The 19299-nt window shown below is 41.2% G+C and overlaps 2 protein-coding genes across 7 annotated transcripts in view; one reads left to right on the top strand and one right to left on the bottom strand.

Annotated features, from left to right (window-relative positions):
* Gabbr1 (gamma-aminobutyric acid type B receptor subunit 1) overlaps positions 1-7550 on the top strand; it is a 36769-nt gene extending 29219 nt beyond the window's left edge. For all 6 annotated transcript variants that reach the window (XM_046448497.2, XM_046448495.2, XM_046448496.2 and 3 more), the window contains one exon: positions 535-7550. Coding sequence is in view for 1 of the 6 variants with exons in the window: in XM_046448496.2 (XP_046304452.1) it covers positions 535-594 (60 nt within the window). In the remaining 5 variants the exon portion in view is untranslated. The remainder of the gene's footprint in view (positions 1-534) is intronic.
* Positions 7551-8746: 1196 nt separating this feature from the next.
* Positions 8747-9685, bottom strand: LOC124095405 (olfactory receptor 2H2). Its single transcript, XM_046448525.1, has one exon. The coding sequence runs from the start codon at positions 9683-9685 to the stop codon at positions 8747-8749; it is 939 nt and encodes a 312-aa protein (XP_046304481.1).
* Between the last annotated feature and the right edge of the window lie 9614 nt (positions 9686-19299).

Below are 19299 nucleotides of genomic sequence, written 5' to 3'. Positions count from 1 at the left end.
GATGCAAAAGGTGTGAGGGGATGAGTTGCTGGGCAGTGAGGCTACTGCTTTGTAGTTCAGGCATTAGTTGCTTCCCTCATTCTTGTCTTGAGGCAGGCTCTGCATCGCCTGCACTGCTTCAGGGTAGGACTCCCCCTTTGGCATCAGGTCTCTTTCTGACTTGAAAACATCCCAGACTCCTGATTGCATGCCAGGACTTGGTATTCTCTGCTCTCCTCTGTGTTGGTCTCTTGCCTCCCTGCCCTAGTTCCTGTTGTGTATAGAGAGCATTTCTTTCTTTCTTTCTTGTATTGGGGATTGAACCCAGGGGCACTTAACCACAGAGCCATATCTCCAGCCTATTTTTAAATTTTTATTTTGAGACAGGGTCTCACTAAGTTATTGAGACAGGCTTTAACTTGAGATCCTCCTGCCTCTGCCTCTGCCTCCTGAGCCCCTGGGGCCGTAGGCATGCATTACTATGCCTCACTAGGGAGCATTTCATGAACACCTTGCTCTTGTGTGATTTTCATTGTCTTTTCCATCCATCAACAGGTGTTGATTGGGCAAGATGCTGTGGTGGGTGCATTTTTAGGCACTGAAGCAGAGAAGTGAACAAGATGGTTTGCATGGGACACATGTTCCCAAGATGGGATGATGACCAGTGAAGATGAACAAATAAAAAACTGAGATAGTATAAGAGACCAACCAGGAACACTGGGCATCTCTGTCATTAGCTCTAGTGCTCAGGACAACCCTGGCGGGAGGGGGTTGTTATGCTCAATAGATGGCAAGGAGACTGTGGCCTGGGAAAGAAAGAATCCTGTGCAGTGTCATACAGCTAATAAGAAAAAAAAAAAAATCAGTGTTTAAACTGTGCATTATTATCAGTTGCTGTGTAACCTATTACCCAAAGTCACTTAAACAACAAAAAATTTCTGGGTCAGAAATTGAGACAGGCTACTTACTCCACAGTGGCTAGAAGGTTTGAAGACTGGGAACTGGAGTCATGTGAAAGTTCCTTCAGTGTGGAAAGGTGGGTTTTGGCTCAGCAGAGAATTGGACTGGGGCTGTGGGCTGGAACCTTTACACGTGGCTTTCTGTGTGGCCTGGGGATTCTTTATGATGTGGTGACTGAATTCTAAAGGTGAGTGTCAGCGAGAGAGATACAGAAAAGAGAATGAGAGAGTATGTATTATCTTTTTTCCTGTTGAAGCTTTGGAAATGACTAGCAGGGCTTCTGCCCTATTGGTCTGCATAGTTATAAGCCTGTGTCAGATTCACGGGGTAGAAATACAGAATTTATCACACCATAAACACCACACATGGAGTGGGATAAATATATTGTTGCAGCCTCCTTTAAGAAAATAATCCATGGGTCTAACCTGCTTACTCCAAAGCCAGTGTTCTTTATGGCTCATTCCACTACTTGTCTCCTCCAAAGTTGACCACCCCAGTCTGTTTATTTGCTGGCATTCAGTCTTTTATGAGGCCCCCTATTCCTTGTGGAAATTTCAGGGCCAGCTGTTGTCACATACCTGGCCTTTCTGTCTACAGTGTTGAAGATGGCCCTGTCAACTATGGATCCTCCCATGGTCCTTATTAGTTTTAGGCCATCCTAGACAGGCAAACTGTTTTTTCTTCTTGGGATTTTTGAGCAGAGAATTCTCTTTTTTTTTTTTTTTTTTTTGCTTTTTCATGGTCCATTAACTTAAGGGCAATCAACATGGGCTTCATATCACATGATAGCTGGACTTCTAATAGGTGATATTCAAAATACTTAAACAATATGGAATCCACTTATATGCTCCTTGGAGCGAGACATGTACCACCACACTCTGTGATATTACCAATTTTTGACCGCAAAGGCTGAATCCTTTTTACCTCTTAGAATTATGGAACCACAGTAATGATTCATGGCAGATGATACCTAGCATCCTGGCAGCTGCGGTGGAACACAGGTGAAAGCCTATATGGGGACACTTCTAGGGACTGTGGGTACAGCAACGTGAGGAACATTTATGCATCATGCATGTGCTTCTTGAGGTGTGTGTGTCAAAGGGTATTGGAGAGGGAAAAAATCTTTTTCTTATGCCTATCTACCCATCTACCCATCTTAGGTCCCCAGCTGAGACCCTGTAAATTAGATTGGTAAAAGACATTAACAAGAGAAAGCTGGGCATGGTGGTGCAACTCTGAAGGCTAAGGCAGGAGGATCACAAATTCGAAAACAGCCTCAGCAACTTAGTGAGGCCCTAAGCAACTTAGCAAGACCCTGTCTCAAAAAGGGTTGGGGATGTGGCTCAGTGCTAGAATACACCTGGGTTCAATTCCTAGTGCCAAAATCCAAAATAGAAGTTTACTAACATGCTTTGTATGTGTACAAATGGCATTACCATTTTTTTTTTCCCTTTTGTGGTACTAAAGATTGAATCCTAGGACACTTTACCACTGAGCTATGTTACCAGCTCTTTAAAAAAAATTTAAATTTTGAAATAGGGTCTCCCTGTGTTGCTCAGGGGCTCACTAATTGCTGATGCTGTTCTTATGATCTTCCATTGGGATTATAGACATGTACCACTACACTCTGTGATATTACCAATTTTTGACCCCAAAGGCTGGATCCTTTTTACCTCTTAGAATTATTGAACCAATATAAAGCCTAAGCTCCAATTGAGCAGTGGAGGAGACTTGATTATTGGCCAGGAATAGGAAAAGTGGGAGATGAACTTGCAAAGCAACTTCTTACCTGTTGGGGGTTGGGAGATTATAGATATAGGGCAAAAGAAATGAAGGAGAAGGAGGTGATATCTTCTGGGGATGGGTGGAGATTTTCTGAGAATTCAAGCACAGTTATCAGTTGTCATGGTGCTGGGGGGAGGGTTGTCATTTAGCAAGCAGATGAGGTTATAATGAAGTTAGAGATCATTTGATGCTCTCCCTAGCATGTTGTTTGATAGCCTACCTGAAGAGGGACTTCTGGCCTTCAGACATCTTGTTCTCAAATATTAGGGTGGGGTAAAATTCAGCCAGGTCACCTAGGCAGTACAAGCTGGGTAACATGGGACTACCACTAGTACCAAAGTGGTGGTAACAATCTGGGCTTTATACTGTCTTAGGCTATGCAAAGCAGAAGGGGGTGGGGCTTCTGGGTAGAAAGCTCTGTTAGTGATGCTTGTTATGCAGGTTTGAGCTAGTGCTTTCTCCATAGATAAAATTATACCTTTACAAATGTAAATTTCCTTTACCAAAGGAAAAATCTCTTCCCTGTTTTGAGAGCATTCTCTCTGGCCCTTTGGTTCTCATGACCTTTAGCTCAATCCATATGCTAAAGAGGCATATTTTGAAGCAGCTATTCTGGTACTCTTCTAGGTGGGGAGGGGTGTGATATTCTGCATTGAAGAAATTGGGAAGGCTGCTTTCATGCTGGGTCCTTGCGGGATACTACAGGAGCTGGACCCTGTCAGTGGGCTAGTGACCTGACTTGAACCTCAGCTAAACCCCAAGGTTCTGGAATAAAGTTCCTTTTTTAAACACAAGTATTATATTAGGTGGATAGTTAAGTACATGCTTTCTGGCATCCTAAATCCTGTAGGCTTGAAACATTTGAGGGGATCCATCCCCCGCTTTTTTAGTTGAATCCAATCCAGTAACTTCTGTACATTTCTAAAATACTTTCCTACTTAATCCTTTGTCTCCCTGGCATAACTCCTTATACTTACCCTCCCCCACTTAGTTTGCAGTGTTGGGATGGAGTCCAGATCCTTCTATCACTGAGCCACATCCCCAGTCCTCCTTAATTTATTGAGATAGGGTTTCACCAAGTTGCCCAGGCTGGCTTTGAACTTGGGATCCTCTTGCCTCAGCCTCCTAAATAGCTGGGGCCTTCTTGAAACAAGTAGTGCAACGGCTTCTCAACCCCAGATTCCTGTGATTAGGCTGGAAAGATTTCAGGCCCGTTGCTCAGAGTTACAGGCATGAGTCTTATTAGAAGGAATCCTGCCCTTTGATTTTATTGGGAGCTGGGGAAGTTTACAGAGCCCTGCCCAAGTCCACTTTTAGACTTTTTTTTTTTTTTGACAGTATGTGAACTGCATGGACTACCTCTAAGAGAGAGGTATTATGCTCAGAGTTGGAATTTTTAAGGAAATTGAGTCCCCTGTTTTTGCCTCAATTTCCTGTCCTCTTAATGGGGTTGTTATCAAGTTCCCCTCTTTTTGACTCAGTGTCCTTAATCAGTTTTTTATCTTTTGAATAACTCCCATCAAGCTTTCTTTGTGAGGGTTGATGTTTTGGCTATGGGGAGGTTGGGGGTTGTGACTTAGTATTGGTGATAAAAAAGTTTCTGGATACTTGGTTACAAGAGATAATATTTTCTTTATTAAGGCTGGGTGAGGTTTTAACATATCAAGCTTCCATTTTCCAGGTACTTATCTGTCAGATGTGCCTCCCTGTGGCTTTCAGTTACCCTTCATTATCTTTTCCCTGCTTATCTATTTAAATGACTGAGTAGCTTCCACCTGTGTTACAGGATACCATGCCACCAAGCTGAGTCAGCCATGGCAGCCCTCTCTCACCTCAGTTCTTGCAATCATGCCAGAAAACTTTCAGACATCGCTCAGAGTAGCAGGCATGAGTTTACTGCTGAATATGGAAAGGAAAAAGGGGATACTCTCAAAGGCGAGACTGGGTCACAGAGAAGACAGGGATGGTGTGCCTCTCCTGCCCTCCTATTTCTATTGGGGTCTCAGGGAAGTTTCCAGAGAGTTCTGCTCTGGTCTACTTCCTAACTTTTGACTGATGGCAGGGTGACTTCAGACTTTCAAGTTTCCACTATGCATGACAACTCTAGATCACTTTGGCCCATGATAACTGGTTCTAATTGGAACCTGTTCTTACAGGTTTTATGGTTTGGGGGAATTCTCATCTCCCTGAATTCTGGAATCCGGTCTGCATAAAGGTCACAAAAGTCTCCCCCTTTAGGGTAACTTGTGTTCTTGGAATTTCAGGCCTACATTCCTCCTGCAAATAACTTGTTGTTTTCTGAGGAATGTAACATATCCTGTTGACTTAAGCCAGGCAGAGCTGTATGTAAATTGCTTGTTAAAAATTGGGTTGGGGAAGGGAGGAGTCGGGGTAGGAAAGTTGGTGGAATGAGATGGTCATCTTTTACCCTAAGTACATGTTTAAAGACACGAACTGTTTGAATCTACTTTGTGTAAAACCGGAGACATGAAAAATTGTGCTCTACATGTGTAATATGAATTGAACTGCATTCTGCTGTAATATATAACAAACTAAGGTAAATAAATAATTTAAAAAAACTTTGGGGAGGGGTTAGCACAGAGGGCCCAGTGTATAGGGCCTGTACACTTCCCCATCTCTTTCTGGTACTGAGGATCAAAGCCAGTGCCTCAGGAATGCTAGGTAAGCACTCTACCACTGAGCCATCCCCAGCCCACACCTCCCCATCTTAATGGGTAACATGTATAAGCCCTGCCTTTACTCCTTTCTATACAGTAGGCAGCAAATATTTCAAATTAATTTAGTTATCCACCATGATTCAAACTTCTATGAAGACTTCTCTGACCAACCACACCTCCTTTCCAAGCACTCACACCGTATGCATTTTTTTTTTTTAGTTAAACACACAGTATCTTTATTAATTTTCATGTGGTGCTAAGGATCGAACCCAGTTAAAGCCCCAGCCTTCATATGCTTTTATTGTACATCCCTTTAACCTTTTATCTGCTCCCAACTCAGTTGTGTTACTGCTACCTGTGCTGGAGATATGTCTTTGACTGTCCCTACTGTTTAGGGTTGTGATTAAATAAACTTAAATGGGTTTTTTTCTTCTAGAGTATCAAATGTATAACTTTTCACATGGATACTGGATGAATTTAGAATAAGAATTGTTAGTCCTAATGCCTGAGTTAAAGCATTTATTTAATGAAGCAGGTTTCATTAAAACGGATTCCTATAAACTGCTTCACTTAATTCTCTGTTGTATTTCCCCTAGAGTCCATCTAGAAACAGTTGAGCTTCTGGGTTTAGGGAGCTGATAAACAGAAGGAAAAAGTAGAGGTCTCTAGGTGCCAGTGAGAGAAGATGGAGCAGGTCTTGAGAAACAGTATTACATAAGAGCCTTGAAAAGTAGAATTAACATTAGTGTTGCTTATGGGGCTGAGATTAGAATTATTAAACATAAAATGAGGACCTTACTTTAAGATTAATAATTAGGCTGAGGAGAAAATAAGATTAACACATGAATGGCTAGGATGAAGATTAGGATTAGAATAGAGTTAATGCTGCTGTTCTGGACTGATAACAGGGTAAATGTTGGATCAAGGCCATTTTATGTAGGGACTAGAAATGAAACAAGAATTTTCATTTTTCTTTGTTGGCATGTACTCAAGGAGAATTTGCCCAGCCTGGACAACAGGAAGACCTTGACACAAATAAAACTAAAAAAACTGGTGATGGAGTATAGTGCAATGGTAGAGTTCTTGCCTAGCAAGCCTGAGGCCCTTTGATCCCCAGCACTCCCCCCCCACCCCCCCAAAAAAACCCAAGTGTGTGTATTTGTGTGTGTGTGTGTGTACATGTTTACTTATTTTGTGTGTGTGTGTGATACTGGGGTTGAACCCAGGGACACTCTACCTTGGATCTATATCCTCAGCCCTTTTTTATTTTGAGAAAGGTCTCTGTTGACCAGGCTGGCCTTGAACTGGAGATCCTTCTGCCTCAGCCTCCTGATTTTTGGGAATTACAGGTGTTCATCATCATGTCCAGCTTAGAAATAGAATTTGGTATTGCCGTCAGTTCCATGGAAAAGCTAGGTGGAGGAATCTGTAGGATTAGGACTCCACAACTATTTACACATTCTCTGGAGGGTAAGATTCATTCATTTGCTCACTCACTTATCCATAGAATCAGGTGCCAATTTTCTGCAAATTTTTCTCTGCTTTATGGGAGCCTGAAATCTTGTGGAAGAACAGGAGTACAGAGGAAGGCAGGAGCACAGAGTTGTAAAAATACTTACAAGGGATTCTTGTTTTTTGTTGCCATGGGATGATGATTTGAAGCATTTGAAAAACTATTCCAACTGATCATGGTGGCACACACATGTAATTCCAGCAACTTTGGAGACTGAGGCAGAAGATCAAAAGTTCAAGGTCAGCCTGAGCAACTTTGTGAAACCCGGTCTCAAAACATAACAAGGGCTGGTAAAGTGGGTTCTATTGTTAGTACTAAAAACAAACAAAACCCAAAAAGCTACAACGTATTCTGAGATTCAAAACGGAGTGACCATGGTACATGTGTTGCTAGACTGGGATGATGCTCTTAAGTTTGTTGAGGAATTGAGGTGTCTCACCTGGGCTGGGAGGGGAATAATTGTACCCACAGGCAGAGCTAAGAACGTGGAATCTGGTCAGTTCTCCTGGTTCCAAATCCTGTGTCTTAGTTTCTGCTTCTGAAAAAGGATGTATTATTTGCTTCATATTGTTATTACATGGGTTAAATGCATAAATGTGTGGAAATTACATTAAATAGTGTCTGGAATCTCATAATCGGTATAAAACAGTTCCTGTCTGAGCAGAGCACAGTGTGTGCTGATGTTCATGAAGTTTCAGGTCGTGAGCCAGGGATGGCACATGCAATTTCACATTTGGCCAATAGATGGCACCAGAATCCTCAATGTACAAATTATCCTGCCTGCCTAAACATGAAGACTTTTCCCTGAGCTTGTTGTTGGCATTGTAAAGAAGAAATGCCAGGACTGAAGTTAAAGTTTCTTCCCAAGGCTCTGTGCTGGCTTCAAGCCTAAGGATACTAGGGTATCTGATTTTGTGTGTGAAAACAACAGTGTGTATTTGAGAATTGCCTGACTGGATGTCAGGGGTCCTGGAATTTATTTAGTTCTCATACTGTGTTGTTGGGTGAGTTTCTGAACTTACAAGCTGCCCATCTCTCTTACTAATATTTGGAGGACAAATCAGAATGAGAATATAAACCAGACATATATAAGTAAGTGGAAAAAAAGAGAAGCAAAGAAAATAGGGTAGGAACTAGAGATGGAGAAATAGTGATAATATGACAAGGGAGGGGAATTAGAAATGGAAATGATAACATTAGGAACATGATTGTGAGAGCAAATCATTGAAAATAAAATAGAGAAAAAGAAAATATTTGATTCATGATAAATGTTTTACATAGATACTTATCTCCCTATTTGTATTCTTGTATGAGTGTGTATGCACATATACACACACACACACACACAAAATCATCTATTGCTGTGAAAAGATGGGTGTGAAGAAGACAGAGGGCTGCAAAACTCAATCTTCCTGATGAAATCATGTCAAATTTTAATTTTTTTAAAGATGTTGATGGACTTTTATTCTTTTATTTATATACAGTGCTGAGACTAGAACCCAGTGCCTTACACATGCTAGTCAAGTGCTCTACCGCTGAGCCACAACCCCAACCCCCCAGCTTTTTTGTGGTGCTGGGGATTGAATCCAGGGCCTTGTGCATGCAAGCACTCTACCAACTGAGCTATATCCCCAGCCCCTTTTCTTTCAATTTTTTAAAAAAAATATTTATACTTATTTATTTTTGTTTTCAGCGGACACAACATCTTTGTTTGTATGTGGTGCTGAGGATTGAACCTGGGCTGCACATATGCCAGGCGAGCGCGCTACCACTTGAGCCACATCCCCAGCCCCTTTTCTTTCAGTTTTAAAGCAGATTGATCAGCACTCCCTCAGTTTTGTCTGGGCTCCACTTCCTTCCCCAGCAACCTCCTGAATGCCCTCTTTACCTCCTTGTTCCTCAGAGTGTATATGAGTGGGTTAAGTGAAGGAGTACCCACTGCATAGAAGAGGCCAAAGAACTTGCCCCTCTTTTGGGCATAGGGATTTTTGGGCTGGAGGTAGACAGCAATGACTGAGCTGTAGAAGAGGGTAACCACAATGAGGTGGGAGGAGCAGGTCCCAAAAGCTTTCCTCCTGCCCCTTGCAGAGTTAATCCTCAACACTGCCTGGGTAATGGCTCCATAAGAGATAAGGATGAGGCTGAGTGGCACAACCAAAATGAAGACACTGGCTACAGCCATCTGGATCTCATTGTAGGTGGTGTCCCCACAGGAGAGCCGAATTAAAGCTGGGACCTCACACACAAAATCATCCACCTGATGGTGGGGACAGAAGGGTAGGTGGAGGGTGGCTGGTGTCTGGATTACTGACTCCACCAATCCGATGATCCAGGCAACAGCTGCCAGCTGCAGGCACAGGCGGGGGTGGATGATGGTGGCGTAGTGGAGGGGCTGGCAGACAGCCACATAGCGATCAAAGGCCATCACTGTCAGGAGGATGCATTCAGTGGTCCCCAGGGACAGGAAGATGAACAGCTGGATGAAGCAGCCCAGGAAGCTGATGGTCTTCTTGGGGCCCCAGAGGTTGACCAGCATCTGGGGGACACAACTTGTGGTGAAGCAGAGGTCCAAGAAGGAGAGGTTGGAGAGGAAGAAGTACATTGGAGAGTGGAGCCTGGGGTCCAGCACCGACAGCAGGATGATGAGTGTGTTGCCCACCAGGGTGAGGAGGTAGGAAGTTAAGACAACCACAAAGAGAATCTTTTCTAGCCCTGGGTGTTCAGAGAAGCCCAGAAGGAGGAATCCCACTGGGGAGCTTTGGTTGAGCATGGCCTGTTCCTGTTCAGAGCTAGAGGGATGAGTGTGTCAGATTAGTGTGTTCCAGCTTGTTTTGTAAAAACACTCTGGATGCTCACTCCTGGTCAAACGTCTAGTGGGAATGGAATGTGGTGGACAGTGGTCAGAGACCTCGTGCTGGTGCTTCTGACTTGAGTGAGGGCAAAGGAGGCTGATGTCAAATGTGGATCCGTTAACTCATTCTTTCAGCAGAGGTTTATTGGGTGCCGATGTTCTGAGTGCTTTTCTAACTGTTGTTCTTAATTTATTTGTTGGAATAAATAGCAAATAAATATATTTTGAATGAATGTTCTATATATATATATATATATATATATATATATATATTATTTCTGTCAGCTTGATTATTTCCTTATTGGTTGGATGAATTTTGTAGAACTTCATATTCTATTTTATACTTCATTTGCAAGGGAGCTTATCTGAGAGAGAATGCATTATCTATGGGAGAGATTTTCTTTCATTTTAAGAGATCCACACTCATAGCAAGATCAATTCAGTTGCCCGGGCCTCTTTAGCAACCTAAGTCACTCAGCTGACTGATTAGGAAAATTGCTTAGTTCCAAGGGAAGTTTACCAGCGGGAGGTGAGAATGGCCCCATACATGTTAAAAATACTGAGTTCATAGCATTATGAACAAGAATAACTTTTTTTTTTTTTTTTTGTGCTGAGAATTGAACCCAGGGATACTTTACCCACTGAGCTACATCCCCAGCCTTTTAAAATTTCTTATTTTGAGACAGATTCTTGCTAAATTGCTTAGGTGAATTTGCGATCAGTCACCTGAATTGCTGGGATGACTGGTATGCAGTACTGTGCTTGGTCTTAAAAATAACGAAGTCAATCTGTGTGATGCCCACCACCCAGGTTAAGGAACTGAACAAATATTTCAGAGTCTTTGAAGCTCTTATGTACTCCTCCCTGACTTCTTAATTTTCCACTTCCAGCACAGAACTACCTTTTGAATGTGTTCCTTTGTTTGCTGAGACAGGGTCTTGCTACGTTGTCCAGGTTGGGCTTGAAATCCTGGGCTCAAGTCATCCTCCTGCCTCAGCCTCCCAAGTGCTGGGACTCCAGGTGTGCACCACTGTGCCTGGCTTTGAATTTTTAATTCTCTCTCTTCCTCTCTTTCTTTTATTTGAGATAGAGTTTACATACCAAACTTAAGAGTTTTCAAGTATATTCACCAGTTATGTAATTAAACACCACCTACCTCCAGAACATTTCACATCACCCCAAAAGAAACTCCATGCCTGTCAGCAGCCACCCCTCATTTGTTTTCTTTGAAATATATAATTCTTTGTATGCAACTTAAACAATAGCCAACTATTTCTTATTCATTGGTCAACTATTATCCTAATCAGTTTTCTGCATTTTTAAATTGGTTATTCTCTTTAAATTGGTTATTCATTTACTTCACTCTCTTTCTCTACCTTATTTCTGGATATTCATAGGTTACATCTTGTTTTTTGGGGGGTGGGGGTGGGAAGGAGTACTGGGGATTGAACCCAGCAGTGCTTTACCACTGAGCTACCTTCTCAGTTCTTTTAATCTTGAGACAGGGTCTTGCTTAGTTGCTGAGGCTGGCCTCAAACTTGTGATGCTCCTGCCACAGTCTCTGGAGTAGTTGGGATTACAGGCATCTGCCAATGCACCCAGTTTAGATTATATCCGTTTTAGGGACTCTGTACTTTTTTCTCTTTTAAACTCTTTCATTTACTACTTTTCTTATAATAATTCTTCTTCATATACATTCATTTATTGGTTTGTGCTTTTATTTGTTTCTTGAGACCATAGTACCAGGATTGTGAGAAGATCCGGGTTAGGGATCCTCCCTAAAGGGGTCTACGATAGTTCCATAGTCATTACCTGCCATTGCTATTGGTGGCTACTGTATGTTAAGTGCTTCCTATGGGCCAAGTGTGGTACTAAGCAGCTCCCTGAACCTTTGGTTCTCATAGCAATCTGCAAAGAAGATATTATTCCAGTTTTACCAGAGTAAACAGTTTCAGAAAAGATAACAACTTTCTAAAGTCACCTAGTCAATAAGTGCCAGGATAAGATTCTAGAGACTTTTTTCCAGTCTTGGGCGTTCAGAAAAGCCCAGAGGGAAGGAGCCCACTAGGGAGCTGTGGTTGACCATGACCTGTTCCCGTCCAGAGCTAGAGGGATGAATCTGTCAGGTTGATTAAATGTGTCTTATAAAAATCCCTCTAACTCCAAATATGATGCCTCACTGTTGTGGAAACTGATAGCTCACAGGAGAACAAAAACCATTTTACTTACCGTTAATCAAAGAAAAATCTCTTTGCTGCCAGCAAACAACCATGACAAAACTCGTAGCTGGCACTTAGTCTCCACTTGGACATCAAGAAGATAACTAAAGGGCTGGTGATGTAGCTCAGTGGTAAAGTGCCTGTCTAGCATGCATTAGACCCTGGATAAGATCCCTATCCCTGAAAAACAAAACAACTGAAAATTAAGAAGAATAGGCATCATTGGGAAACTAGATCTCTGGTTCTAACAAGAATTGCTAATATTTACTAGCAAGCACTTTTGAAGCACTTCTATATGTGATGTGCTAGAGCTGGCTCATGCTATCTTTTGATTATTAAATTTTCAGAAATTTTTTGAGATACTTATTAAGCCATTGGTAGCTTGAATCAGCTACAGGAGGAGTATTTACACTATGGAAATGGACATCACTACAAATTGGCTCTGCCTCCCCCAACCCAACTGGTTGTTAAACATTTACCAGCATACCTCTGATTGTCCTTCACAACTCTATGTGTTAGTATTATCTTTCCTTTAATATGAAGAAATTGAGGCAAAGAAAATTTAGGCAATATAGTTAATAAGCACCCAAGCTGATGTGTGAACCGAAGTATGTTGGCTGTTCGCCAACCACAGCCCACCCTATCTCTGCAGGGAAGATGAGGCCAAGAGAAGCCAGAGATACCTCTTTGCTAAGAAGGTCTACCAACCACCCCTCTCAGTCAAGGAGAAGTTGGCTTCTGCTTTAGTGATACTGGAGTTAGGTAGGTTGATGTTGTGTGGCGGTAGAGGGAGCAATCCCAGGACTCTCATCCCATGGAGAGAAAGAACTCATTAATTCTGTTAAGACCCTAGGGTTCCACAGCCCACAGACAATTAATTAGCCACTGATGATGGTAAAGGGGGCAGGGGAATATCTATAGAAAATATGCCAGCAAGAGTCGTCACCACAGTGGTAGGTACAAAGGTCACTCACTGCTTCTCTCTGTCGACAGTAAGAATAAGGACAATGCATCTCCTCCTTTCTACTTCCAGTGACTCCCAGCATCCAACTCTCCCCCTCAAGCCTCTGATTCACCTACTCAGGACCCCACATTTTTGTTTGTTTGTTTATTTTCAGTACTAGGGATTGAACCCAGGGCCTGTGTGTGCTAGGCAAGTGCTCTATCATTGCGCTACATCCCCAGCCCTTCATATTTTATTTTGAGAAAAGGTCTCACTAAGTTGCTTGAGGCAGGCCTCAAATTTGCAATTCTCCAGCCTTAGTCTCCTGAGTGTCTGTGATTACAAGTGTGTAGTACCATGCCTGGCCTAGGATCCACTGACCTACTTATTTTTCCATTCAACACTTCTGAGGTGGACCACACTATACTAACAGAATTATAACACCCTAGGGCTATAAGAATACTTAAAGCATTTAGTCTCACTCTCATATGGTTCAGCTGAGTCATTACCATACCTCTCTTCCATTACAGCTGGGGCCTGTGGGCTCAGCTGGCCCAGCTGGCCCAGGTCCAGATCAAGTGAATGTACCCATTGGCCTATTTTAAGACATAATTGCGATGCCTGTACTAGGGAGTTGGCAGGATCTCCACATTGGTCTTTGGTGTATGGAGTAATAGAAAAGTGGGGAAAGCCAAATGATGCCCTGAATCTGCACTCCCTTCTCCACAAATGCAGTAAATCAAGAACAATGTTATGATAAAAATAAATGATTGCCTGATGCCACATTTAAAGGATTCAGGGCTAATTGTCCCTTTCATATGCCCCATTTAATTCACCAGTCTAGTCACTACAAAAACCAGATGGATCTTGGAAGATGACTGGGCTACCACAAACTAAACCAAGAGAGAGCAATAATTGCAGTCATTTTGTCTTATTAACATAGTTCCAGGTCCATGTTACACAACCATCAATCTGATGAATGCTCTGTTAAAATACTATCAGGAAAGAGGACCAGAGGCAATTTACATTTACAGAGTGTAGATATAAGTTCACATTTGTGATTTTTTGGACTATGTGGCCCAAAGAGACAAGGATACTGATGGTTGCTACTCCAGGTTGAAAAAAAAAAAAGCTTTGATTTGTAGCATTTTACGATTTTCATAGTCTAAAATATTCCCACCATGGCCAATTTTAAACTGTCAATGTGACATTTCAAAAAAAAAAAAAAAAAGGTTGAAAAGAGACACATAGTAACATACTACTATGCAGTATTTTATATAGTAGTTTTATTATACAGACATTACAGATGTGAATAACCACAAGAGCATAGATAACAGTGAACTATGGTAAAATAACTAGGAAATGATGAGTTTAAGTACTTTTTACCTTTGTCTTAAAATATAATTTATTTGAATGTAAGTTTAAATAACCATTTTTTGTATTGGCTGTTTAACAACTGGTTTCAAAAGTTCTTGAAAATTTAAAAATCAGCTTCATGAGGCAGTATGAACTAGCCCCAGTATACTCTTAGACATGACCTTCTGGACATTCCACAAAACATCACATAGTTTCACTATATAGATGATATTGCATTAATCAAACAGAATGAGATAGAAAGGTAAGTATGTTGGGGCCATTGGTAAGACAAAACACTCTGTGGGTGGAAGATAAACCCTATAGAGATTCAAGGCCATCTCTAAAATTTTTAGAGATCTAGTAGTCTGGAGCCTGTTGGGACATTTTCTTTCTTTCTTCTTCTTCTTTTTTTTTTTTTTTTTTTTTTTTTTAATTTTGGAGTTGTAAATGGATAGCATGCCTTTGTTTGTTTCATTTTATGTGGTCCTCAGGATCGAACCCAGGGCCTCACACATGCTAGGCAAGCGCCCTACCACTGAGCTGCTGCCCCAGCCCCGGGACATTTTCTTTTTAATTGAGTATTGAGGACTGAACCCAAGGGTATGTACCACTGAGCTACATCCCATGCCCCTGACCCTAACTGCATTTTTTTTTTTTTTTGAACAAAGATCTTGCTAAATTGCAAAGGCTGGCCTTAAACTTGCAATCTTCCTGCCTTAGCCTCCTAGTTGCTGGGATTACAGGTGTGTCCCACTTCTCCCAGGTATTCCTTTTTATTTTTTGAGACAGGGTCTCATTAAGTTACCCAGGCTGGCCTTGAAGTTGGGATCCTCCTGCCTCAGCCTCCTGAGTAGCTTGAATTACAAGTGTGTGACACCACTCCTAGCAAGGACATTCCTTTGAAATAAGGACAAGTTATTGCACTTTGCACCACTGATGGTAACACCACTGATGCTTGATAGTCTTTTGGTTCTAGGGGAAGCACATTCCACATTCATAGGGTTACTGCATGGAAGTGTTCATTAGTAACTGACTGGAGCCCAGAGCAGGAAGGGTTCTGTGGTTATTCTAGGCTGTTCTACACAGCCCTGCTACTTTGGTTAGCTGATCTAACAAACTCTAGAGTACTAGATACTAGAGGTATCAGTGATGGTAAAAGATGCAGTGTGACATTACCAAAGGAAAATCACAACATAGACCTCAAGTTTATGCTGTTAGAAAAGTGTACTCCATTAGGAAATCCTCCCAGCTTGCTACTGGGTCTTATAAGAGACAGGATTCCTGACTGTGGGGCATCAAATGACTATGAGGCTCAAAATGCCTATGATTACCTGGGTACTGTCAAACCAATCAATATGAAAAAGTCACACGGCCATAGCATCATCCATTGAAATACAGAAGAAGTACATTCTAGATACAGCATGAGCAGAACTGGAGGGCAAAAGTGAGGTGCATAAGCATGTGGCCCAGATCCTCATGTTGTCCATACTGTTGCCTCAGGATCTCTGCCTTTGCTTTCATCAGTGGCTCATGGGAGGTGTTCCAGTTATCTATTATTATATTATAAAATCTCCCAAATATTAATTTTTTTTTAAACAGAGAGAGAGAGAATTTTTTTAATACTTATTTTTTAGTTTTCGGCGGACACAACATCTTTGTTTGTATGTGGTGCTGAGGATGGAACCCGGGCCGCATGCATGCCAGGCGAGCGCGCTACCGCTTGAGCCACATCCCCAGCCCCAAATCTCCCAAATCTTGATGGCTTAAACCTACCACAACTTCATTGTATCCCCACAGTATAATTGGCCAAGAATTCAGGCTAGGCGAGTCTTTTGTTTCATGATGGGTCATCTGGGATCGCTTGGAGGTATTCAGCTGACAGATGGACTGCTCCATCCTGGCACCTTGATGGGTTTATTGCAAGTTTGGGCTCATCTTGACCTTTCTGTCTTTATATTATCTCAGGACCTTACAAATGATCTCTCTAGCATAAAAGTCAAGTTTTTTACATGGTGATTTGGGACTCCAAGAGCCATGCCAGTTCTCTTACAGGCAAGGCCCAGAACTGGCATGGTGTCACTTCTGTCACATTATCTTGGTCAAAATAGCCATAGACCAGTCATAGATTCAAGAGGATGGGAAATAGATATCCTTCCTGATGGGAGGCTTGTCAAGAGTTTATAAGCACCTATAATCTTTCTTAGTGGGAAGGAGAGGTACTTTATGACAAGTTTACAGAGGGAAAAAAATGCTAATTTTAGTTCAGTTCAAGACATTGGTCTGAGCTTAAAATGGACTGCTTTTTTTTAAAGCATATTTTTCTCTAGTCCATCCATTTACCAGTAAATGCCCTAATTTCATTCTTCTTTATGGCTGAGTAGAATTCCATTGCATGTATATAAGACATTTTCTTTATCTATTTGACGGTTGATGGGTACCAGGGCTGGTTCCATAACTTGGCTGTTGTGAATTGGGCTGCTATAAACAAACATTAGTGTTCATGTTCTATAGTATGCTGATTTTAGTTCTTTTTTTTTTTTTTTTTGAGAGAGAGAGAGAGAGAATTTTTTAATATTTATTTTTTAGTTTTCGGTGGACACAACATCCTTGTTTGTATGTGGTGCTGAGGATCGAACCTGGGCCGCATGCACGGCAGGTGAGCGCGCTATCGCTTGAGCCACATCCCCAGCCCCTGATTTTAGTTCTTTTGGATAAATACCAAGGAGTGGAATAGCTGAGTTGTAGGTGGTTCCATTCCCAGTCTTTTGAGGAATCTTAATACTGCTTTCCAAAGTGGTCATACTAATTTACAGTCCCACCAACAATGTATGAGTGTATGTTTTTTCCCCACATTCTCACCAGCATTTATTATTATTTGTACTCTTTCTTTCTTTTTGGTACTGGGGATTGAACCCAGAAATGCTTTATCACTGAGCTGCATCCCAGCCCTTTTTATTATGTATTTTGATAAAAGATCTTGCTAAATTGCTGAGGCTGGCCTCCAACTTGGGATCCTCCCACATTGCTGGGATTACAGGCATGTGCCACTGTGCCTGGTTATTATTTGTATTCTTTTTAAAAATTTTTAGTTATTGATGGACCTTTATTTTATTCATTTATTTATATGTGAATCGAACCCAGTGCTGCACACATACTAGGCAAGCACTCTAGTGCTGATCCACAACCCCAGCCCATATTATTTGTACTCTTGATGATTGCTATTCTAACTGGGGTGAGATGAAGTCTCAGTATAGTTTCAATTTGCCTTTCCCTGATTGCTAAGGATGTTGAACGTTTTTCATATATTTCCTGGCCATTTGTAAGCTATTCCTCACATCAGGAGGATGAGAAATGCCTGTTTAGATAATTTGTTTATTTGTTTGTTGGTATTAGGGATTGAACCAGGGGCCCTTAACCAGTGAGCCATATTCCCAACTCTATTATTTATTTATTTGCATTGAAGATACCATTTTTAATGTTCCTGGAATGGCTGGTACTGATAGATAATTAAAACACACATTAATCGAATGAATACAGGGTTTCTTACACTGTTGAACGCAAATTGAGTATTTGTCTCTTAATAAAATCACATTTGACATGTATCTTACTATCTACAACACAATTCAAATTTAAAAGGTGTATACAAACAAAATAATACAAAATACTCAGCATCTTCCCTAGGCTGTCAGTGCCACACCCACATGCACTTGTGTACTGAATAGGTTTCATGAAAATACTTTAGAACCCAGTGCCAACTCTCTCTCTTAAAGCATTCTGTGTTGATAACACCTTTCTTTCTATAGCCATCATGCCTTTGTTAACTCTACTGCAACACATGGAGTGCTGTTATAATTGTTTCTTGGTTTCCATTTTTGAACAGCACATACTTTGAAACTATGAGCCATGTATTGTTCATCTGTATTAACTTATCATTTTATAGTTTATGACAGATATTGGGTAATCAATGTGACTATTTAATAAAATGAGTAAAAGTGAGCATTCAGGTAAGGGGCACAATATTTAGAAGATTTCTATATAGATTGGCTTAACTGATCCTGATATTATTTTTTATTTAAAGACAGGGTCTTGCTAAGTTACTGAGGCTGGCTTTGAACTTGTGATCCTCTTGCCTCAGCCTCCTGAGTTGCAGTGTGCACCACTGCACTTGGCATTTGTCCATTTATTGATTGCATTATTTGTGGGTTTTTTGTGTGTGTGTGTGTTAAGTTTTTTGAATTCTTTATACTTTCTGTATATTAATCACCTGTCAGAGGAGTAACTGGCAGATTTTCTCAGATTCTGCCTTAGCCTCCTGGTTCCTGGGATTTCAGGTATGCACCACTTTTCCCAGGTATTCTTTTTTATTTTTTGAGACAGGGTCTCATTAAGTTGCCCAGGCTGGCCTTGAAGTTGGGATCCTCCTGCCTTAGCCTCCCGAGTAGCTTGGATTACAGGTGTGTGACACCACTCCTAGCAAGGACATTCCTTTGAAATAAGGACAAGTTATTGTACTTTGTACCACTGATGGTAACACCACTGATACTTGATAGTCTTTTGGTTCTAGGGGAAGCACAATCCACATTCATAGGGGTACTGCATGGATGTCTAAACTGTTTTCTTTGCTGTGAAGATGCTTTTTAATTTGAAGTCATTTCATTTATTGATTCTTGGTTTTGTTTCCTTGAGTTTTGGGAGTCTCATTAAGGAAGTTGGTGTCTGCATTAATATGTTGAAAAATCAAGGTCGAATGCTTTCTCTCATACCTATAAGCTGGAGAGAAATTTTTAAAAAGATGTGATCCCATGAAAATAGAAGGAAGACTAAAAAGATTGGAGGAAGGGAATCAAGGGGGAAGGAAAAGGTACAGGAAGGGGGAGGAATCACAGAATGAAACTGGTTCTATATATCATTCTGTGTGCATGTATGAATATATCACAATAAATTCAACTTTAATGTATATCCATAATATATCAATTAAAATACAATAAATTAATAGAAGGAAGACCAAGAAAGTA

This window comes from Marmota monax, unplaced genomic scaffold (assembly GCF_021218885.2).
Source record: "Marmota monax isolate L192 unplaced genomic scaffold, Marmota_monax_Labrador192_F-V1.1 WCK01_AAM20220418_F8-fsc00393, whole genome shotgun sequence".
In the NCBI taxonomy this organism is placed as follows: domain Eukaryota; kingdom Metazoa; phylum Chordata; class Mammalia; order Rodentia; family Sciuridae; genus Marmota; species Marmota monax.
This window is presented reverse-complemented; position numbering and strand designations above follow the sequence as displayed.

Excerpts from the sequence above, each read along its gene's own strand:
- LOC124095405 (XM_046448525.1), bottom strand. The coding sequence starts at position 9,685 with ATGCTCAACCAAAGCTCCCCAGTGGGATTCCTCCTTCTGGGCTTCTCT.